Raw genomic sequence first — 25,248 nt, forward strand, 5'->3', positions numbered from 1 at the left:
GCAACTCGTGCGTATGCACACCAACGTAATTACGTTAATAAAGATTTATTTGACAACGTCAATAACATATTACGCTCCGTTGGAGTGGCAAAGTGGTAGCTGCTGGTACAAACAGATTTTTTATGCAACTTGAACACAAACAAACTGATAGAAAGTCCTGGTCCATATAATGGAAAGTGGTAACTATCGCCTAAAAACATGAACAACACCATGGATAGTACAAAATGCATGTCAATGCTCCCTATACCCTTATCATATATTGCCATAACTAAGAAGTATCGTATTATGTTTCTGTACCGTGTAATTTTATGTATTGAAATCAAAACACTACTATAAACACCTCTGTGCCACTGAAAATTCTGTTTTTATCTGAAAAGATACACTTATAGTTTGATTCCATAAAGAAATATCAAAATCGGTTAGTTTAGTTTCAAATCAAAATAATTGGTTTTATCACAATTGAAGTCGGTTTTTTTGTGGAACACGATTTATAATATAAAAAAAAGCATAAAAAAGTGTATGACAGTCTTTTTAGCGCTTGAGCGAATTTAGCACCTAAAAGACAACTGTATTTTATCTGGACATCCACGTCAGGCTTGTTTCCATCATTAGATATTAAAATATAAGCGTAAAGGTGTTCAGCGTCGCCAAAATGCGTTTACATAATTAAATTTTTTAAAAACGTGATCACCGCTTAACACCCACTCCTGTATATGAATATCGCATATCATAAATGGGTCACCCCTTCTTTTCTCGTGAGTGTCGTAAGAGGCGACTAAAGAAAGGCAAGGGCTGGGCAGCAGCATCCTTCTTAAAACATCTCTAAAAGCCTAACTGCGGTTGCCAACCCGCCTGCCAAACGTGGCAACTATTGGCAATACCGTCCAAGGGGGAGGCTTATAATAATGTTAAGGTTTATGTTCAGCAGTGGACAGTTAAAGGCTGACATGATGATGATGATGATTCTTGGAAAATAACCTCAAACACGCCAATAGTTACAGCTATATGTCAGTCAGTCAGTAGTTCAGCTTTACATTACACAAATCGGAATCTCACAAACGGGATTCGCACACAATCGCGCTTAATTCTAAAAATAAACGGCATCCAAAGCATTCGGCATCCCCAGCTCATTATCTTAAATAGGTCCGCGTGTCAGTTTTTCTTGAACGTAACCGTTCTGCATGTAAATAACTTACATTACAAATATTTTCAACTTGAAATCGGGTTTTCAAAGTTGTTGGGTTAATTTATTGGGAGTTATTTAATTCAATTTCTTCAGTTATAAAAAAGTTATTGTGTTTACATGGCTGTGTTTCGGTTTGAAGGGTGGGATATGGCGTGAATTTACAGGTAATGACAGTTACGCTTTGGAGATGTTTTAAGAGGGACACTGCTATTTAGCTCTCGTCCTTCCTCTATCGCTTCTTACGACATCCACGGGAAAGGTAGGGGCACATTCTATGCCGGGAACACACGAAAACAGCGTTATACAAGTGTATATGGCGGCGTGATAGGCCGTGGCTTTGAGTTTCCTAAAGTATGGTTGAGGCCAATGATGGCTGGCTTATCCGTTATACTCGTAAATAGGTGCTGCTTGTGGAAACTGGTCTGCTCTTGTTTGCTTGTTTATTTTCCATTTAATAATACATATAAATATAACTTAATTGTAACTACAGTGACAGTACCCATGCAAATATAAAATCATCGTAAAAAGTTTTTACTAGGAACAAAAAGATTTTCTCCAAAAATCACATATGATTTTCATAGTGCGGTTCAGGTTTAAAAGCGATAGTTACTACTTTCCATCAGATGGACCGTCATACTATGGTCGTTTGCCATTACATATTTTATACATGAAATAAAAAATTTGGTTATATAATAGGGCTCAATATATAATATTGATACAAAATTAATTTGATCGATTGAACCTGATTATCAAAACCTCTTTTTATTTCTATAAAATTATCATTTCTCAATAGAATTATAGAGACAGTGTATTACAGGATACAACATCGCGGTACATTTATAAATAAACACATATCACCTGTCCTCTATAGAAATTACAACAAAATACACCGCCCACATCTTTTTACAATCACAAATAATCTTAGAGACTCATTAAAAATGAAATCATGTGATTGGATTGAAGCCACTTCATTTGTATGTTGCCAAACTCACTCGTTCTATAGGTTGCTATTTTAATTTGTAATGTTTCTATAAATTTCTTCGTGGCATTCTTTTTTTATCAGCGCACAAAATGTGAAAACATAAATTGTTTGTCTTTCGCTTAATAAAATAACACGTAAATTTATAAATAAGTAAGCATATGCGAAACATCATTCATCATGTAATCTGAAATCTAATTAACTTAGGAAATTAAAATTTGACAAGTAAATGTTCTTCTGACAAGACAGAGTTTTTGAAAAGTATGCTCAACTTTTCAACTGCAGGATTGTTGTTTTGAAAAGTGGGACATTGGGATCACAATGGGATCGTACTTGAAATAAAACCAGACTGTTCATCGTGTTGTTATTTTTACTAGAAAGAAACACCAAAAGGAGATTTCGTGCAAAAGTTGCCTGCAACTGTTCCTCTGCTCCACCCTAGTCTCTACCGCGAAGCAGTTGTGCCTTCATGGCTGTTTTCAGGTACAAGAAGATATAGCAGTGAAATTACAAGACACGGAGACATCTTAATCTTAAGGAAGACGGGGAAATGAATTGTTAGCAATGGGGTTTAACCCCTCCCCTCTATTGCTGGCAATATACCCTATCAAATCGATCTCCACGCGGTTCCTCCTGGAAACCATCTTGGCAGGCGTTCATAGGCTACGGTAACCGCTTACCATCAGGTGGGCCGTATGCTTGTTTGCCACCCTAGTGGTATAAAAAAATGATGATGATGAAGACCTCTTTTGTTTTCTTATGTTTATTACCTCAAAACTATGTCCTTTGTAGACCGATTTGGATTTTTTTTTAACTAAAAGGATATACTTTCAAATTAATCGTATGAAATAGTGTTGTCATTGATTCAAGTCAGTGTTTTTTTTTTGGGGAACACAATCGCCGCACCGCTGTCAAGCGTAGTCCGTCTGGCCTGTCATCACTTACAATGATGATAATGGCGATAGATTTTTCTCCACCCTATATAACATAATACTGTCAACACGGCGGTGTGTGTGATGACGTCACACCGTCACACCGCGTCACGCCTGCGTAATAGCGCGCGAAATACTACGTATTTATTTGAGCAGCCATATTGAAAATAGCTCGGCATGTCTTGTATGTGTCAATTTATTTATAGCCCATTGTCGAGTAGGTCACCTGCCTTAGATTGATTGATACACATTCTTTGTTTCCTATATTAAAATACTAGTTGTAACCCGTGTCTTTCTCTACGTAAATTGGAATAGAATAAAGAGACATTCATAGGGGAAGGATTGGTGAAATCTTACCAAGCAGTATTAAGTAAGCAACAACTCATAGCCGAAACCTAAGATCCTAGAATCTTTAAATTTTGTAGATAGATCCCTTATATAGCCTAGATGAATAAAAATAAAAGATTTCTTTTTTTTTATACAACTAAGAATGGCAAACAAGCTGGCGGCCCACCTGATGGAAAGTGGTAACCGTCGCCTATAGACATGAGCAGTACCAAAGGTTGACTTTTCTAAGGGGGTATAACAAAAGTTTGAAAGTTATTTTAATAGAATTTCGTTAGTTTAGAAGTTAAATGTAAAAATACGTAAAATTTCACGTATTTTAGATTTAGGCTCTAGATTCAAAATATAAATTGATATGTTTATTGAGTTTTGAAAAAGCAGAATAATAAAGTAGGGAAATAAATTTTGTATAAGATTTCTGTAATTATTAAAGTTAAACTTACGAATTTTTTTGTTAATTAATTTACGTAATTACTTATTTAAGTAATTAGTAAAAAGACTTTTTAACGGTTTTGGTAATTTCACAAAACAAATCGATTTTCATTCACTTTTTAGAAACTCTACCCCTGAGAGACTGACATAGGGGATGATTTGATTTAGATGAAAATGCATATGTATTTGTTAATTTTAAGTTAGGAAAGCAAAATTTTTAATTTAGTCTTTTGCTAAGGATTACAATATTTTATCATTTTTTTGAAAATACCATTCTCCTAAGAAATTTAAGATGGTGAAAGACATAAAATGAAGTTTTGCTATTATTGCCGAACTCCACGTGGTTAAAATCGCAGGTAACAGCTATAGTTTATAAAAATACGACGAAAAGTGGCTGCTGCGCGAAATCGGATACTATACGTGATCAAAGCCGCGAACAAAAACTCTCTCTTTTCATTTAAGAGTTTCCTCTTGTCGGTGCAACTAATTCATGCATTTTCTTCCAGCCTATTCAAGGTCATATCCTCGACGTTCCTATACGACATGACACCTAGTGTTTCTTTTATCTGTCCCATGTAGTTATTCCTCGGTCTTCCTCTTCCTCTTTTGCTCTCTATTTTTCCTTCTGCCATGCTCTTTAAAAAATCGTCATATCATATAAGCTATGTAGTTCAAAATAAACATATAAAAACACCGGTAAAAGGGTTGTGTAACTACAAAGAATCCCCTGTCGTAGCTAGAACACCTAAAATACCTTGTCGATGTGCAAAGGCAGTTCTCGTGTTCTCAACCGGTCGGCTTCGGGTTGCAGTCTAGTTCGAGTCTACGCTGTGAGTACGTGTAACATGAATATCGATTCTGGCTGCGACACAAATGCTTGTTTTTCTGTTAACGTAAATAATTACTAGTTAAATGTACTTGTAAACAAGGCTATTTCAAATATTTTTTTTTAAAATTGAGTTTAATATCATCTCCTGAATCTTTATATTTATTTTCCCAAGAGACTATAGCATGGGGTTCTTCAAAAGGGGGGGGGGGGGGGGGTAAAGAGGTTTCTTCAGGGTCGGCAACGCACGCGTAAATTAGACTTTTCACAATGCTAATACGAGTATACGTAATTCCTATATTTATGTATTATGCATATATATTTATACATATTTAAGACAATAAATATTTTTTATTTTATAAAAAGCTATAATATTGTTCTTGCCCGTTCTACTAGACTGAAATAGCGTTCCGAATGGACGGTAATGAAAAAAAAAAACAATTCAAAAGTGCTTAAATCTAAATTTACTTGAATGAAAATATTTCTGTCTTTCTTATCTTTTATCTTGAACATGCGCGCACATACAAATATATTTTGCTATTGTAGCAAGTATTTTTTGCTTCTCAAAGAATAAAAAACGGTAGCTACGAACGTTAACAAATTAATATGGGACTAAAACGTGAGAAAACCCATGGATTATAAAAAGAATTGCGAAAATGTGTTCAGAAGTCAAATGGCACCATTGACCATGGCCTTTATACACCTCTAACCTACCGGATAATTTAATTAATCTAAAGAAAAAAATAATAAACATATTTAGAGAACATGAGAAACTACTGTTTATTGTATTGGCTAGCCTTGCTAGCTTGCCTAAATCTGTTTGTCTAGGCAAACTATTTTTAATTCAGTCTTATAAATCTATTTTTAACTTTATGATACCTAGATGTTTTGAAGCTGACGACCTACATGTTGGAAAGTAACAACCGTTGTCTGTATCTTGAACAACACCATGGATAACAACATGTGTAAGATCTAAATGAAAAACTAAAGTAATTTCTTCAACTAACTAACCTGTTACATACATAACATTTGCTGCCTACACCTTTAGACAAGTTGCAAATTAATCTACTGAGAAATACATTTTTGCTACCATATGTATAAGATTGGGCGTTGTAGTCCCAGCATAAAATAGGCCACCCCTTCCTTTCCCGTGGGTGTCGTAAAAAGCGACAAAAGGAGGGCGAGGGATGGGCAGCAGCGTTCCTCTTAAACATCTCTAAAGCCTAAGCGTGGTTGCCAATCCGTCTGCCAAGCGTACTACTAGCAAACACCTTCAAGAGGGAAGCTTATATTCATCAGAAGAAAGTTAAAGGCATGAGATAGAATGGTACAGCAAATCTGGCGTGCTGTTTTATCTGTATATAACATTATACACGTAAGAAACCTTTTATCTAGAGGGCAGAAATTGAAAGTAACGGTTTGAATGCAAACATTTTACCTAAAACACTTTATAGGAGTTGTGTTTGAATGGTTGTGTTTCGGTTTGAAGGGTGGGATATGGCATAAATTTACAGGGTACAGAGGAATAACACCTGAGTCCTCAGGAATGGCAACGCATGGGGGGTATCATTGGCGAAACAGTATACTCTGTTATGTCCATGGTACTGCTCATGTTCTGCGACGGTTACCACTTTCCATAAGGTGGGCCGTCAGCTTGTTTGCCATTTTAAGTTGTATAAAAAAAAGCCAGAGACGTATCTAAGGGGGGGATGGACTAATTGTTCCGTGTCCACACAGAATTTTTTGTTACCCAAATCATATTATCTGGGAGCAAATAATATACGCTTTTTTACGCAACCTGACCCTAGTCCATGTCCTGAAAAATAATCTTAAATACACAAATACATAGACCCTCTTATTTCTAAATAAATCGATGACATAATAAATATAAAAATTTAAGAACTGAAAGCAGACAGATGCAGAGAACAGGGGATCGTATATAGCTGAAGGTATTGGGTTTCTGCAATACCTTCTACTATTTGCGATGTGTCTATGGCCAACTAGGAGTGAATACAGGCCGAAATGATGATGATGAAATTATTGAAGTGGTAACCCTCATCCTGTCTGTTCTCGAGCTCATGAAGACGTATCGTTATTGGCTCTCAACCCGTTAGTCATTATGCCCCCATTAACACTTCCACGCTCGATGCATGGGAATTTTAATACGTTGTGAAAAATAGACACGGTGCGCACGCGCCGGCCACACCGCCGGCAAACTGTAAAATGTAACGTAGCGTTTTACGATTATTTCGTGAACAAATAGCCCGTAATAAACAGCGAACGCAAGGTATTTTGCAATTAGACGCATTCTACACATTCGAATAAGTTAAAAGCTGTTTTCTTTGTTTTATTCTAATTTTTAATCGACTACCAAAATTAGGAGATTCTTAATTCTTCAGATTTTTTTACAACTTAATTATTTATGCTATAGATATTACTTAGGTGTTGATTTCAATTCAATTTTATAGTGATTGAAGCTGCCGTTTTTTTTTTGGGAAAACAAATAAAAAAATGCTTCTTCTGAATCAATATCTATATGTAAACACTTATTTCCGCGTTCTAAATTCAAATATTGCAGTTTAAGAAACAATTAATTATAAAAAAATAATAAATAGTCATGTATTGTATTTATTTCTTATTAATTATTGACTCAAGATAGTTACTATATTGTTCAACAGTATTTAAAATAATCATATGTTTTGCGATTTACTTGTTATAAATTCAATACCCATTCCTAGAGCCCTATATTTGAAGTATACCTAATACTGGGGGGAAGGCATTGTTAGTAATGGAGACTGAGAATCCCATTGCTAGCAATATAGCCAGGTCGACCTCCTCGCGGTTCCCGCTGGAAACTATTATGGTTAATTCCTGATGAATTCATCAAGAAAATTTTTAAGAAAAATTTTTTTTTGAAAATGGTGGGCTAACGTAAATCCGACCGTGACCGTGACCTGTTTTCATTCTCATCTATCAAAAACCCTTCACTTTTTTGGTGCTCCGCGATTTTTTTTTGATAATGAATTTTTAAAAAACAAAAAATTGAGTAAAAAGTGAAAAACGTATCCCGTTAGCGCAGGCGGGGTTACCATAACCATTTTCACCCATCAAAAAAAAAATACTGGCTATTACAAAAGACTTTTTTTATATAGAAAATAATTTATTTCACCACCGCAGTATCATACGGATTATAAATAATATAATAATAATAAATACCTCTGGAGAAATTATACAACCAATCAAAAATACCTCAAAAAAGTTGAAGACGAAGAGCTCTATATTTTATACCAATACGTGTAGTAAGACTGAGAATCCCATAGCAATATAGCCAGGTCGACCTCCGATTTGGAAACTATCATGGTTAACTGATGAATTCATCATGATGGGCTAACTGGCCTGTTTTCATTCTCATCTATCACCCGTCACTGGTGCTCCGCCAGCGTATCCCGTTAGCGCAGGCGGGGTTACCATAACCATTTTCACCCATCAAAAAAAAAATACTGGCCATTACAAAAGACTTTTTTTATATAGAAAATAATTTATTTCACCACCGCAGTATCATACGGATTAGAAATAATATAATAATAATAAATAACTCTGGACAAATTATACAGTCAATCAAAAATACCTCAGAGTTGAAGACGAAGATCTTTAACCAATACGTGTTGTAAGTTATGATTTCCTTAACCGAACTAAAACGGGGGGAAAGGGATTGTTAGCAATGGAGTTTGACAGCCCCATTACTAGCAATATGCCTTATTAGGTCGACCTCCACCTGGTTCCCCCTGGAAACCATCGTGAACAATTCTTGTTGAATTCCTCACGATGGGCTAACTGAACTACTTCATCCTCACCTATCATCCTTCACTGGTGCCCCGCCGGTGTATACCGATAGCGGGGTTACCATTCCATTATCATCGATTAAAAAAAAACCGAACCAAAACAAGGTTGTACCTCTGTACCTTGCAATTTCATTGCCTACAAACCTATGTACGCAAAGATTAATAAATACCTTCTACATATACTTTATTTATTTATTTATTATTGTACACAAAAAATTACAACATATATATAAAATAAAGATGTACAACAGGCGAGCTTAACTCTGTAAGAGTTCTCTTCTAGCAAACCCTGAGTGGAGAGGAGCATTAATTACTAGCGGGCAGTGTGCGTACAATAATAGAAGGAAACTATATGTAATACAACAATACCTCACCTTCTGGTATCTTGATGGGTGTGCCCAGCTTCATCTCCTGGAGCTTGGCGAGCGCGACCTGCTGCAGCGCGCGCCGCTCCACCTCGGTGAGGGTGAGGAGCGAGGTGTCGGTGAGGCGCACGCACCGCCCGCTGCCGTCTACCCAGCAACAACTGCCCTGCACATAACGCGTGACGTCATCACACCATCCACCGCGCACGAGCATCTTTTGTAATTGATGAAGATATAATGGTACACCTGCCGCATAGGCAGGTGTAACGGTGTAACGGTATACAATGGTAGGACACCAGTGGAGCCTGAATGAGGATGAAGCAGGTCCATTGGTCTGTCAGCATAGCCAATTCGCACAAATTAACTAAGATGGTTTTCAAAGCGAACCGCGTGGAGATTAATTTGACACGGTATATTGCTAACAATGGGGGCGTTTTTTTTAATGGATGATAATGGTATGGTAACCCCGTCTGCGCTATTGGTATACACAGGCGGGGCACCAGTGAGGGGTGAGGGATGACAGATGAAGATGAAAGTAGGTCAGTTAGCCCATCCTGACGAATTAAACTAGAATTAGTCACGATGGTTTCCAGGGGGAACCACGTAGAGGTCGACCTGACAGGGTATATTGCTAATAATAGGGCTATTTGACCCCAACAATGGGGGTGTTAGATGTATTACTACTAACTACTGTTAGTCATTTCTAACAATCCCCCCCCCCCTCGCAAACAAGTATTATCATGACTTCACACAGAGGCAACCCATCGTCTACCTAACAACAACTATAGGACCCTGGGGGAAAAGGATTGTTAGCGATGGGGCTTAACAGCCCCAATGCTAGCAATGTTACTAATCAGGTCGACCTCCACGTGGTTCCCCCTGGAAACCATCGTGGTTACTTTTCGTGGAATTCTTCACGATGGGCTAACTGACTTGCTTTCATCTATCATCTATCACTGTTACCCCGCCAGCGCATACCGTTAGCACAAGCAGGGTTACTATTGCATTATCACCCATTAAAAAAAAAACTATAGGACCCTGTTAAATCAACCTCCACGTAGTCCCTTCTGGAAAGCATCGTGATAAATTCATAATTCCTGGCATTTTTTTTTTATACAACTTAGAATGGCAAACAAGCGGACGGCCCACCTGATGGAAAGTGGTAACCGTTGCCTATAGACATGAGCAATACCATGCACATAACAGAGTATACAGTTTCATGTATAAAAATGTAGACAATGTATGTACGAGTATGTAGAAAAAAAAAATTTTTTTTAAATTCTATTAATAAAAACTAATACCAGTTTTAAGGAATGGATACGTTAATTAAAATACTGTATATTAGTGACCATTTTTATTTCACTACGAGTATATTTTTATTTCTAAAACTGACGTGACCGAGAATCGAATCCGTACCCTAGCAACATGTCTTTTACGTTATAACCTTTATCAATAATGCACTCAATGCGGTAAATAACACATTTAAAGTCAATAAAGCAAATAAAACATTCACTTCAGCTCAACAACATCCTTCAACAAGCCAAATTCACAACGGGCGATGATGAGAGATGTAAGTGTACTTTATAAATTATGGATGACAGACAGACGTACATTCGTAACAGGAGCATTTAAAATGTTGTGTTGAATTGTTTCAAAAAATATGAAACAGGCCCAAAGCGTGTTAGGGGCACACGTGCTAAGATTTTTTTTTTACTAATTTTTACAAATACCCTAAGCATTTCTTTACCTTTACTTTATGTATTCCAATAATGAAGTACCGCATTCCTATCGTGAAGCAGTTGTGCTCGCATGGCTGTGTTTCGGTTTGAAGGGTATGGGATATGGCAGTGAATTTACAGGGTACGGAGGAATAACACCTTAGTCCTCAGGAATGACAACGCATGGGGGGGGGAGGGTATCATGGTACTGTTCATATCTATAGGCGACGATTACCACTTTCCAACAGGTGGGCCGTCAGATTGTTTGCCATTCTAAGTTTGTATAAAAAAAGTATGTATGTAATTTATCATATTGGTCTATAAAATTTAAATAAATGAGACATATTTATCACGCGGATAATTTATCATATTCGTGTTTCAACCGTGAAGCAGTTATGTTTGCATGACTGTGTTTCGGTATGAAATGGCGTGAATTTACAGGGTTTGAGTCCTCAGGAATGGCAAATGGGGGGTATCATGGGTGAAACGGTGTAGTCTGCTGTGTCCATGGTGCTGCTCGTGTCTATGGGCGACGGTTGCCGCTTTCCATCAGGTGGGCCGTCAGCTTGTTTGTCATTCTAAGTTGCATAAAAAAAAAAAAAAAAAAAAAAAAAAAAAAAAAAAAAAAAAGTTATAATACGTCTTGTTGAATTGCAGGTGTACTCATCACGATGGGCTAACTAACCTGCCTAATCATTCTTATCGTCCCGCACTAGTGCCCCGCTGGCATATACCGTTAGTGCAGGCGGGGTTTTTTTTATTTTTGATGGATAAAAATGGTATGGTAGCCCCGCCTGCGCTAACGGGATACGCTGGCGGAGCACCAGTGAAGGGTGATAAATGAGAATGAAAACAGGCCAGTTGGCCCATCATGATGAATTCATCAGGAATTAACCATGATAGTTTCCAGGGGGAACCGCGTGGAGGTCGACCTGGTTGAGTATATTGCTAGCAATGGGATTCTCAGTCTCCATTACTAACAATCCCTTTCCCTCCCTGCAGGCGGGGTTACCATTCCATTATCATATTTAAAAAAAAATTGTTATAAATTTAATAGCAGCGTCTTGGGGGGAAAGGGATTGTCAGTAATGGGGTCTAATTGACCCATTGATAGCAATACACCCTATCAGGTCGACCTCCACGCGGTTCCCCCTGGAAACCTTCGTAGTTAATTCTAGTGGAATTCGTTACGATGGGCTATGTGAATGTGAATGTGAGAAGGACTCTGTTTTCCGCGCTTAGCCTCTCATTTGGGCCGTTGTGCGTGTGAGTCGTGGCTAGTACAGCCAACCTAGCTCCGCCCAAAAGCGCAGAAGCTTCCTGGGTTCTTCACAGGCTTCACGGAGCGATCTCACCGTTCCGAGGATTTCTAAACTTTGATGGGCCACAGCCTCACATTCCAGGATTACGTGAGCAGCCGTTTCTTCAGCGTCGAAACAGCCTCGACATAGAGGGCTGTCTGTGGCTCCTATTGTGTATAAATGTTTGTTTAATGGACAATGACCCGTTATTGTCCCTATCATTATTTTGCAGTTTTTTCTATCTAAATGTAATAAACGTTTTGATAGTCGTTGATTCAACGTAGGTACGGCCAATTTTGATTGTCTGCAATCAGTAGCCTGTATCCATCTTTGGTTTTGTATGTCAGCGGATCTTTGACGAATCCACATTAGAAATTGCGAGAACGGAAGAGGAAGAAGTGGATACGGGCCTACCACCCTCGTTCCTGAGCCTCTTCTAGCCAGTTCGTCTGCGGCATCGTTACCATAAGATCCACTGTGCCCTCTTATCCATTGGAGGATAACTCGGTTATTGGAAGATATCCTATCCAGTGAATGGTGGCATTCAATTATCAATTTGTTGTTTGTCTTGTTGTTTCGTAATGCTTTTAGTACTGCTGCGCTGTCAGATAAGAATCTAATGCTAAAACCATTTATTCCTAGCTTATGTACAGCTGCAGCAGCCTCGGTTATTGCAACACATTCGCATTGGAATATTGAGCTGTGTACGCCAAGCGGTATGTGCACGTTTATATTCAGGTCTAAGGAAAAGACTCCGGCTCCTGAACCGTTCTCGGTTTTGGAGCCATCGGTGTATATGCGTAATTCATGTACACCGGATTGGTCCTTTTCCTCTTCTTGAATTTGTATTTGGTATTTTTTGTTAAATATATAATGATTATGAGTCCTGTCACACGGAGCCGCAATCAAAGGTTCATATTCGATTGCCTGGTTCAGAATAGAAGTGTAGGGACTGTAGTGATTTTTACCCCATAGATCCAGATGCATTAGTCGGATAGCGGCTAATGTCGCTTCCTGCTGTATGTGCAGGTCTAGGGGTGTTATGTTGAGGGCCAACTCTATTGCTGTTGTAGGAGCTGTTTTACGATGGACTAACTGGCCTGCCTTTTCATCCTCACCTGTCATCCCCCACTGGTGCCCCGCCAGCGTATCCCGATAGCGCAGGCGGGGTTATCATTCCATTATTACCCATTAAAAAAAAAGTTGCAGCGTCTTTCTAATAAACATAAACCAACTTTTATTAAAACTAAAAGTAAAACTAATTTTGACAGATTAAAGGTTTTAACAGTGGCATACACGAGTATATAGGTACATCTTTACATAACTTTACTAATATAATAAAATTGTAACTACACTTTGTCTGTACGTGGGAAATACTTAAAGAATATAATAATTCTACACTATTTGTCCCACTAGTGTCATCGAATTATAGACAAAATTCGTTCCTTTGGCGAGCTAGCAACAACTTTAATACTCTTTCTAGAACTTTTAATATCGATCTATTTTCAAAAAATATAATATCAGTGAGAAACCAACTGAGTAAGCAATTTTTTTATTCATAGTCTGTTTTAATTACTATTATATGGATAAAAAGGTCATATTTTGGTCAAATATTTACATTTAATCTTTAATTTGTATTTTACTTATCATTATTATTGTTTGTTTTTATAATTTATTATTATCATTATTTGTTTTTATATGTTCTCTCTTGTTTGTTCACTTTTTTCTTGTTAACTCGTATTTTTGTAGCTATGTGTAAAGCGCCTTGTATCTATATTGTTGCTATTTGTGAAAACCTATTAGTGGCTTATTTTGTTATCCTAAAACTGTATCTATTTGCTGTAGTGTAGCCCTGGTTTTCCTATGAATAAATAAATAAATATTAATATGAGAGGTCTTAATAAAAACAATAGAAAGCAAACAATATTTTTTAGAAATTTTGTCTGTCTGTCTGTATGTTTTTTTTTTCGGCATCACACAAAAATATTGCATGGAATTGCATGCAATTTTCACTGCTGTGTTCCCGAAGGTTTAGCTTAAAAACTGGGTATGTTACCTTGATACGCCATCTAGGAAGTGAACGTTTTCATGCGTTTCCCTACTTTCGAAAATCACACTAACAAAGTAATGGGCAAAAAGTAAGTAGTATATAATAATATAACATAATTGTTTATGTTAAGAGATGACTAAATGACTGTAATATTTGTTTTATGCTTAATTTAATTTATATTTTATATACTGTATGACATTATTGTATCTACTATGACATTCAAATACAAATTTTTGTTTATGAATAAATAAACTAAAAAAAAAGTAAAATAATGATTATGTTCCACAAAAAACTGACTTTAATTGTAACAAAACCGGTTATAATGACTTAATAACTAAACTACTAAATCGGTTTAAACAAAATTTATAGAGACCAATCTAAGAATATATCCCTTATAATAAAAAAAAAAATATTCCAAATGAAATGAAATAAAATGAAATATTTATTTGCTTTAAACAGACATTTGACATTATAAGGGCCATGTGACAAAACTTTTTGGCATCTGTTTAATTGCCTTAAATTGTAGGCGTGCAAATCAAATTTATTGTTTAAATAAGGATACAAATTTAACTTATTTATTTATTTATTTATTTAACACTTTATTGCACCAACATAACATGATTTGTTAAAACAATTTTCAATACGTATAGTGTAGTACAAAAGGCGGTCTTATTGCTAAGCAATCTCTTCCAGACAACCTTTGGGTAGAAAGAATTAAAGCATAAGTATATAGGTGGCGCGTTAAAAAAGATAGATTTGTAAAAAATAATATCTGTGACAGCATAGTCATATACATATACATACATAAATAAACACATACAACCAAACATATACATATATATACATACACATACGCATATAAATATATATACATACATATACATATATACGCATAAATACATACAAATATACCATATTAATACACATATATATAACACACATAAAACTGGAAATACGTAGGACTAAGTGATTATAAGGATAGGTAGTGGGCTTTAACTAAGTTTTTAAAAATGGGCAACGATTGAGCGCACCGTACAGAAGTAGGGAGTGAGTTCCACAAACGAACTGCTTGCACGGAAAAGGATAAAAACTTAGTGATTATTAAGATTATACCCGGTATTATATAGATCGGTTTATACTCGTAACTCTCAGAGTTGTGAGGTAACAAACTTAAAAAAAAATAACCGCTTAATTGAGAACCTCTTACTTTTTTTGAAATCGGTTAAGAAAAGCCTATTTTCAAGAATGACAATTAAACTAGTTACTCTGGGGGGAAAGGGATTGTTAGTAATAGAGACTGAGAATCCCATTGCTAGCAATATACCCAACCAGGTCGACCTCCTCGCGATTCTCACTGGAAACTATCATGGTTAATTCCTGATGAATTCATCATGATGGACTAACTGACCTGTTTTCATTCTCATCTTTCACCCTTCACTGGTGCTCCGCCAGTGTATCCCGTTAGCGCAGGTGGGGTTACCATACCATTTTCACCCATCAAAAAAAAATAGTTACTCTATATACCACATAGATGGCGTTGACGCACTTATGTTTTGTAAATGTAACTGTATACCTAATAATTTCCACGCGAACGAAGTTGTGGACGCAGCTAGTATGTCATACAAGTGTCTTTAACTATTTCTTCTGATGATATATATAGTAATTTGTTTTTTTTTTTTTTTTTATAATGTATGAGTCACAGTTCACTAACACCTTCCTGGCAGCGATTTTTCAACACTTTAAAAAGCTAATTCGGTTATGTGGGTTACACATAATACCTACTGGCGACCTTGCCAAGCGGTTTAGCAGCGGTTTATTCCGACTTCAAAAGAAAAAGAGTGTCAATTCATTTGTTTCATTGTGGTTATGTTATACGATTACATCATCAACTTTGAACCCAAATTTTAATAACTATGTGACACATAATGTTCTTTTCAATTTGCTTTGTGACTTAACAAACAATATACACACAGAGTGTACTGTATGTGTTGTATGTGTGTTAGAGATACAGTATACTCTGTTATGTCCATGGCACTGCTCATGTATATAGGCGACGGTTACCACTTTCCATCAGGTGGGCCGTCAGCTTGTTTGCCCTTCTAAGTTGTATAAAAAAAATATACCAAATTTCATAGTTATTAGTTAAACCACCAGCCAGTTAAGTTCAACAGTAAAAGCACTGTAAGGTAACAAACAAACAAACTTATTTTCACATTTATTAGTAAGAGATTCTTTATATATTGATATCAATATAATAAAATATGGAGGAAGGGGTTGTTAGTAATGGATTTCAACAGCCCCATTACTAGCAATATACCAAGTCGACCTCCTCGCGGTTCCCCCTGAAAACCATTGTGGTTAATTCTTGTTAAATTAATTTTCATCATTTTTTCATCCATAAAAAAAAAAACTTTAAATGATGCCTCAGTTCTCTAAGTCTTTGTGATTTCTTTTTATGATAAACGCATTGTTTTATATATATATATATATATATATATATATATATATATGTATATATTTTAAAAGTTTCTTAAGATATTTCCGTAAAAACATCTACCGGCCATAACTCTTTGTAACTGATGTAATATTATGAGAGATGAAACGATCTAACGACACGCAAATAACTGCGCTCGTAAAATAAATATAAATAAATTTGTTGGCGGTTAACACACAATTATTATATTTGATTAAAATAATAAAAAAAAATACATAATTGTAATTATACCGTCTATATTAAAATTGATTCGTTCAAGAAATGTTTAAAATCACATTATCTTTCAACTGTCACTTGATTAAAATGATCGTCATTGTGTTTATGTTATGTTTATATTGTTTATTTAATATCTTGGTACAATATTTTACTATAATAATAATAATAAACTCTTTATTGCGCACAGTAGAGATGTATACAAGGAGTATTTATACAGAATGTGCATATACAAACGGCGGCCTTATCGCTAAAGGCAATCTCTTACGGACAACCTACTATTTGTGTGGTCTAGAACTACTTCTTCTTTTCATTTAAGAGTTTCCTCTTGTCTAGCTAGCTCTATCCCAGGCCATATCCTTGACCTCCCTATACGACATGACACCTAGTGTTTCTTTTATCTGTCCCATGTTGTTATTCCTCGGTCTTCCTCTTCCTCTTTTGCCCTCTATTTTTCCTTCTACTGTGCTCTCAAAAAAATCGTTATGTCGTATAAGGTGGCCCAGCATATTGCCTCTTCTATTCTCTATTATTAGAACTACTACAGACAATATAATACCACGTCGTCATCATATCGTTATCTGTCCACTGGTGAACATTAGTCTGATAGATATAAGGTGATAGACGAGAATGAAAAGTTAGCCCATCATGATTTCATCAGGAATTAATAGTTTCCAGGGAGAACCGCGAGGAGGTCGACCTGGTTGGGTATATTGCTAGCAATGGGATTTTTAGTCTCCATTACTAACAATCCCTTTCCCCCCTCCATAGGTGTATTCAAAGCGATAGGTTAACTGACCTGCCTTTTTATTCTCAGATATCATCCCCCATTGGTGCCCCGTCGGCGTATGCCGTTTGGGATAACTATTCCATTATCACCTATTAAAAAAAATATAGAAACACAAATTACAAACGAGTTTGTAATTTGTGTTTCTAATATTTTATTCTTTTAATTGTTCTTTTTTTTATAAACTGTCAGTTCAACTTTTCAATACAAACTGGCATTTTCATTCCAACTAACAGTTCACAATAAATATAAAAGTTATAAAGGAATCACTCATAACTATTTATCACGCAAAATTGTAAGAAAAAGTTGACTCGTTTTTCTCGAAGCATTTCTATACAGACACTCTACCTATACAATCTAAGAAGTTTACTAATGAAATCTTTTGTAGGAAACAATAAATAGTATCTATCTATTCAAATGAATATTAATTAATAAATTATCGTAAAGCAGTTGTGTTTGGAAAAGATAGAGTAAGAAACAGTGTGATTAGAGAGAAGTATGGACTGAAAGACGATGTAGTGACAAAAATCGAAAAAGGAATGTTGCGTTGGTTTGGTCATTTGGAGAGGATGGATGAAAGAAGAATTACGAAAGAGATTTATCGAGCAAGAATGAATGGAGATGTCGGTAGGGGCCGCCCTAGACGGACGTATGTCGACCAAATAGGCGACGTGCTGAAGAAGGGCCAAATTAAAAGTACCCGTAACCGACGAGCGTGTATGACAAGATTGATGAATGTGGAAGAAGCGAAAGAGGTTTGTTTAAATCGAAGCATTTGGCGTTCCATTGTTTCTGCCTACCCTAATGGGAGACAGGCGTGACAGATATGTATGTATGTATGCAGTTGTGTTTGGATGTCTGTGTTTCGGTTTGAAAGGTAGGATATGGCGTAAATTTACAGGGCACAAAGGAATAACACCCGAGTCCTCAATAATGGCAACGCAAGGGGGGTATCAGTATATTGTGTTACGTGCATGGTACTGCTCATGTCTATAGGCGACGGTTACCACTTTCCATCAGGTGGGCCGTCAGCTTATATATATTATTCATTCTTTAATATTACTGAAGCCAAGATAAATTTTAAATTGGACAGTGTACTACGATTCATCTGTTGCGACCTTTTTAATCCACCTGATGCACATTAAATATTATTATACAAAATCATAGCGACAAACTAGTTCTAACTATGAGAATACATATAGTGGAAACGTCACCTGAGTCACAGAACGATTATAAAATATGTGTTGTGTCTTGTAGCCGCCTACGAGGCGCGGATTTAATATTTTTTCCGAGAAAAAAAAAACTTTGATGCGAATAAATTGAAAGACGAATAGCTGTTGACCCGTCTTTGTAAATTACAAAATACATTCCTGGGGTTAGGCCGTTCTTTCTACTTGTATATATCGGTACAAGAAGGACGTAAGTACATACACGTGTACTATTATGTCGCAGGGTATTAAGAATATTGGGGATTGCAAGAAAAGGCCGGAGAAACCGCGAAATCACAGATGTGGAATATTTACTTATTTATTAAATTTAAATACACCTACACATGCTGTGGAAGGAAAAAGGGATTGTTAACAGTAGAGTTTGACAGCCCCATTGCTAGCAATATGCCCTATCAGGTCGACCTCCACGCGGTTCTCCCTGGAAACCTTCGTGAACAATTCTTGTTGGATTCGTCACGATGGGCTAACTGACCTGCTTCATTCTCGTCTATATTCCTTCACTGTGTGTATACCGATAGCGCGGGTGGGGTTACTATTTCATTTCACCAATAAAAAAAATTACATGCTGTGTGGTCCTGCCTTAGAATAGGTGACCCCTTCCTTTCCCGTGGGTGTCGTAAGACTCGACTAATGAAGAGCGAGGGATCATCAGCATCGTCCTTCTTAAAACAACTCTAAAGCCTAACCGCGGTTGCCATTCCGCCTGCCAAGCGAGGCCACTACTGGCCAAATCCCCAAGGAGGAGGATTATGTTCAGCAGTGGACAATTAAAGGCTGATATGATGATGATGATGACACCTAGATTTAAATGGCGGACTCAACACCATATGGCGTTATCTACCAGTCGACCGTAGGCAGGAATAACAGAAAATATAAACTCAATCTTGCTGGTTACTCTGTTTGAATCATAGATTGTTATTTGCTCTACTAATACAGTTGATTATTTGATATAGTAATATTTTACGCATTTATTTATGTATATATTTAATATATTAATATCTCTCTAAGTATATTGGGTTGGCTGGAAGAGATCTCTTTCAGAGATATATATATATATATATATATATATATATATATATATATATATATATATATATATATATATATATTATGCATATGTTTATATTAGTCTAATTATATGTTTATAATATATGAATATATTAAGTATTACTTTATTATTCCTCTTGTCAATGATGCACCGCCTACTTATTTCTCGGTTTGCCCAACAGTTGACTGGTAGAGAACACCGTCCGGTGTTAAGTCCGCCAAAAGTACATATAAAATTTTACTGTGCATTAAAGTTTAAATAAATAAAATAATAACAAATACTACAATAAGTGATAAGTATAGCCTTTTCATCGTAATTTACAAAAACAAAGCTGCAATATATAGTTCCCACTATATAATAAGTTACTATTGTAATTCTAAACGGACGAAAGAAACCTTAGCGCAATTAGCAATGCATATCTTATGTATAAAATTCTCGTGTCGCGGTGTTTGTTACTAAACTCCTCCGAAACGGCTTTATGAAATTTTGTGTGCATATTGGGTAGATCTGAGAATCAGCCAACATCTATTTTTCATACCCCTCAATGATAAGGGTGACCCTCCCCAAAAATTTTATTTTTTGACAAATTTTTCTATTTTTATTTTATTATAATTTAGCATTGAAAAATACATACAACCTCAAATTTTCACCGTTCTACGATCAACTCCTGTTTTTTAATCGCGATTTTTATATTCCGCAATAGGGTTGCAAGATGGCAATCCAATATAATAATTGTAATACGATAAAATTTTCATGTATAGTTCTAGAAATAATGTATATGGTAAAACAACGTTTGCCGAGTCAGCTAGTATTACTATAAATTCTAATTTTAAATGCCCCATGAGTCAGTAAGTACAGTTCAAACCGGACTCGAGACTAACCGTCTCCAGTATTGGTGGGCAAAGACATATTTCTGTACACGCATGTCAATCAACGTGCAGACGTAAACACTGTAAACTGTTTAGAGTCTATATCAAATAGAAGCCGGGCAATATGCTTACAAACATGTCCACAGCACCAGATATTAATATTATCTACGTTTACAAGAGTTTTTTTAAATTTTTTTAGAGGGCTGACTAATGGCTGGACTTCGTTGGATTTTTTTAAAACATCGTCATTATTATTTGAATCGTGCATTGGCCGCTGCCAAATTTGGCCTCTCACATAATCCATCACAGTCGTTGCCATTTTTGGTAATACCAATCAATCGACTTAGAAAAGGGAAGATTTTCAAGTCAAATAAATACATTTGATTGATGTTGATTGAGGTTTAACAGCCCCATTGCTAGCAATATGCTCTATCAGGTCGACCCTAGAGAAAAGAATGGTAAACAAGCTGACGGCCCACCTGATGGAAAGTGCTAGCCGTCGCCTATAGGGGGAAAGGGATTGTTCTATTAGGTCGACCTCCACGTGATTCCCCCTGGAAACCATCATGAACAATTCTTGTTGAATTCGTCACACTGGGCTAACTGACCTACTTTATCCTCACCTATCATCCTCCACTGGTGCCACACCGGTGTATACCGATAGCGCGGGTGGGGTTACCATTCCATTATCATCCATTAAAAAAAAACCGTCGCCTATAGATATGAGCAGTATTATGGACATAACAGAGTATACTGTAACTATTGCCACAATTTTTGTGTTTGTAATTATTGATACAAATAAAGAGTTTATCTAACTATCTATCTATGGGATAAGACCCTGTCTATTGATTTTTTTCCTGTGTCCAATGTAATTTTTTATTTTTAAAACAACACAATTAACATGGAAAGATAAGCTCGCCTTTGTACATTATGTTTATAATGAATTGTAATTAACAGTATGTCTTGTGTACAATAAAGAATAAAGAATAAATTTTATATAATAAATTAGTGCAATACAATAAAAAAAAGTTGATATCCCATGGTATATAAATTTAGACTTATCACTATTACCTTTGACTTTTTCTGTATTTCTACCGTAAATCAACTGCGCTTTTCTAACGCTAAGAAGCTGTACTTTCACGTCTGTATTCGCTTTAGAGTGTTCGTAAACAAAACATTTTAGCGTTTAGAAATATTAACACATGAGGAATACCATAAGCACCACACTGTTACCATCATCTGTGATGGTAGCTGTTCATGTCTATTGCTTGCCATGCATAAAAATCACTTCCAGGAAGGAGTATATTGTATCTGGATGCTATACATCCAGATCCATTAATTACTGTTCAAACCACATTTCTATATGCGCGTGGCTCCCTGTTTACATATCTCACAGCAGCTATTTCAACAAGTAAATTATTTAACCTTTAAACAAGATACAAATAACGAGGGAGAAAGAGATTGTTAGTAATAGGACTAGAGGCCCCATTGCTAACAATATACCTTATCAAGTCGACCTCCACGCGGTTCCCCCTGGATATCATCGTGGTTAATTCTAGTGGAGTTCGTCACGATGTGCTAACTAACCTGCTTTCATCGTCACCTATCATCCCTCACTAGTGCCCCGTCAGCGTATACCGGTAGCGCGGGTGGAGTTACCATTCCATTATCATCCCATAATAATAAAAATTTAAATAATGCTTGTTATAATTATTGTCTGTAAGTACAAATGCACGATGTCTTGCAGGTGCAAGGTGTAAGCTTTGAAGACTAACAGATGAGGTACGACTCTTGTCATTATTTTATTTATTTATTTTATACTTGGATACTGTAAAATTATTATATTACTATTAATTACGAACTGACCTGGCAAATGTTGTTTTACCATATACATTATTTCTAGAACTTTGAACATGATAATTCATAGTACTATAATTATTATATTCGATTGTCATCTTGCAACCCTATTGTGGAATATAAAAATCACGATTAAAAACAAGGGTTGATCGTAAAATGGTGAAAATTTGAACTTATATTTATTTTTCAATGCAAAATTATAATAAAATATTAAATAAATTATTTTTTTAATAATAATAAATATATTTTTTTTAATTATACAGTACTATCATACCTACTTGTACAACAATTAGTCCATTACCCTAAGGTTGTATTGAAAAGATTGCTCTCAGCAATAAGACTGCCTTACTGTACGTATACAATTGTATCGTTGTGTTTGTAAATTGTCTTGCTTATTTCCTATATTGTATAATGCAAATAAAGTATTCATTCATTCATTCAAATAAATCTAAAAAAATAAAAAACTATATATACTCGTATAAGGGTCTCTACTGCTTATTGCATAACCCTTTTCTCCGTTCTCTGTTTCGACGTGGAAATACTAAAAAAATTCCTTTCCATTCCTCATTTACTTATACTATATTGCATACATAGATTACATTGTTCTAAATTTATTTACAATGTTGTCTATGGACTGAAGTATTATGCTTCCGTACTCATAATAGCATATTTTACTGCTATATCAGTACCCTTGTATTAATAATTTAATAATACAAGAAGGAGACTTTGTACAAATGTCGTTTGCTTGGGTACCTCTATCCTATTCGTGTTTCAACCGTAAAGCAGTTGTGTCTGCATGGCTGTGTTTCGATTTCAAGGGTGGGTATATTGCAGTGGATTTACAGAGTACAGAGGGTAGGTAGAGAGATAACACCTGGGTCCTTAGGAATGGCAACGTATGGGGATATCATGGACGAAATAGTATACTCTGTTATGTACATGGTACCGCTCATGTCTATAGGCGACGGTTACCACTTTCCATCAGGTCGGCCGTCAGCTTGTTTGCCATTCTAAGTTGTATAAAAAAAATATCATATGAAGACCGACCATTTTTGTTCATTCTCTCTATCTCTCTTTCTCTGTGTGTGTGTGTGTGTGTGTATTTGTGTGTATGCATCAATTACATAAATTGTATATTTTAGAATTTCATTACGATTTGCCAAAGTAACTATTTTAGATGGTACACACTGTACAGGGCCTGCGTTATGTGTGTTCAAGCATACATCTATACTTCCTTACTAATAAAAACAAGTAGAATTAAAAAGAAACAAATAAAAAATATAAAATACGATGTATGTATGTAACAAACATTATCTGACATCTCCGCTAGCAACCGAGTTATTACAATCGCCTCAAATTTGAGTGTGACGGAATATACAAGGACTATATAGTCCAGTTATTTTCGACGGAGAATGTAAACAAAAACTCTATTCTAGCTACGTTTTATATACTTCGCCACGTTGATATGTTTCATAATAGGTTTTATGGAGGTGAAAAAGTTTATTTTTTTTTATTGCGAACATCTGAGTGACGCAAGTGCGTGTTCAAGAAAAGCCAATACACTGATTAGGGGGGATTGCTACTTTGACACTTTGGCAATATTAATAGTACTGTTGTACTCTCAGACATACAGTTAAATAGCAGGTTAATAGTTAAACAAATTCCCAAGCAAAGCAATAATCGGCTGCCTGTGAAGATGAATATCTAAGCCAACGTTTCCTAAAGTGGATTCCGTGGAATACACGAATTCTGTAGAATAATCACCGGGATTCCCCGAACACAGCCCGCGCCAATATATTTCTTATAAAAACTTTTGTTCTTATGTACATTTCTGTCTTTTTTCATAAAATAAAAGGTATTTGGTGGGTGTTCCGTTATCATAAATGTCTACGCTTCATAATCTATGTCACATTACAATAACACTGGACTGAGCTAAGAACAAGGAATTACATTTTTTTATACAACTTAGAATGGTAAACAAGCTGACGGCCCACCTGATGGAAAGTGGCAACCGTCGCCTATAGACATGAGCAGTACAATGGACATAACAGAGTATACTGTTTCGCCCATAATACCCACCATGCGTTGCTATTCCTGAGGACTCAGGTGTTATTCCTCTATACCCTATAAATTCACGCTATATCCCACCCTTCAAACCGAAATACAGCCATACAAACACAACTGCTTTACGGTTGAAACACGAATGGGATAGAGGTACCCAAGCAAACAACTTTTGTACAAAGTCTCCCTCTGGTAAAACATAGAAGGAATGATAACATTGATAATTCATAGCAGGCCAGTGTTTAGAAAATGGTATACGGCCGTATAACCCTACCAAATTCAGATGCAACCTGCTTGCATACTTTCTACATAAACTGTGTCGAATATATAATCTAGTAATGTAAAATTTGTCATTGACAAATAATTGACATATCAAACATTTTCTATACACTAACCTGCTATGAATTGAGAAAAATAGCAACTGATGGTGTATCTTTCGTCCTCTTTTTACTAATTATATTTGCAAATTAAATTTGAAAAAAAGACAATCATATAATTTACGGTTTTCAGTTAATCATTCCTTCTATGTAATTCCTTGTTCTTACGGACTGAGTACACGGGAGTGACAGTTTACGAGGTTCTCGCCCATTGTTTTCGCTTGTCAATTACTTTTTTATTTTTCTTGTCTATGCTCGAACTGCCTTCATCCATTTTGCATTGTCACATCTGCATTAGTAAAGAAAATTAACAAATTTATTTATCATTTTTATTTTA

General features: G+C 35.9%; 1 protein-coding gene across 2 annotated transcripts in view; it reads right to left on the reverse strand.

The window, feature by feature from the left end:
• Positions 1-25,248, reverse strand: part of LOC113512037 (uncharacterized) — a 69,864-nt gene that overhangs the window by 36,665 nt on the left and 7,951 nt on the right. For both annotated transcript variants that reach the window (XM_052893771.1, XM_052893770.1), the window contains exon 2: positions 8,917-9,073. In XM_052893771.1, coding sequence (XP_052749731.1) covers positions 8,917-9,073 — 157 coding nt within the window. The remainder of the gene's footprint in view (positions 1-8,916; positions 9,074-25,248) is intronic.

Source organism: Galleria mellonella, unplaced genomic scaffold (genome assembly GCF_026898425.1).
Source record: "Galleria mellonella isolate WM207_F2 unplaced genomic scaffold, CSIRO_AGI_GalMel_v1 utg184, whole genome shotgun sequence".
Lineage (NCBI taxonomy): Eukaryota > Metazoa > Arthropoda > Insecta > Lepidoptera > Pyralidae > Galleria > Galleria mellonella.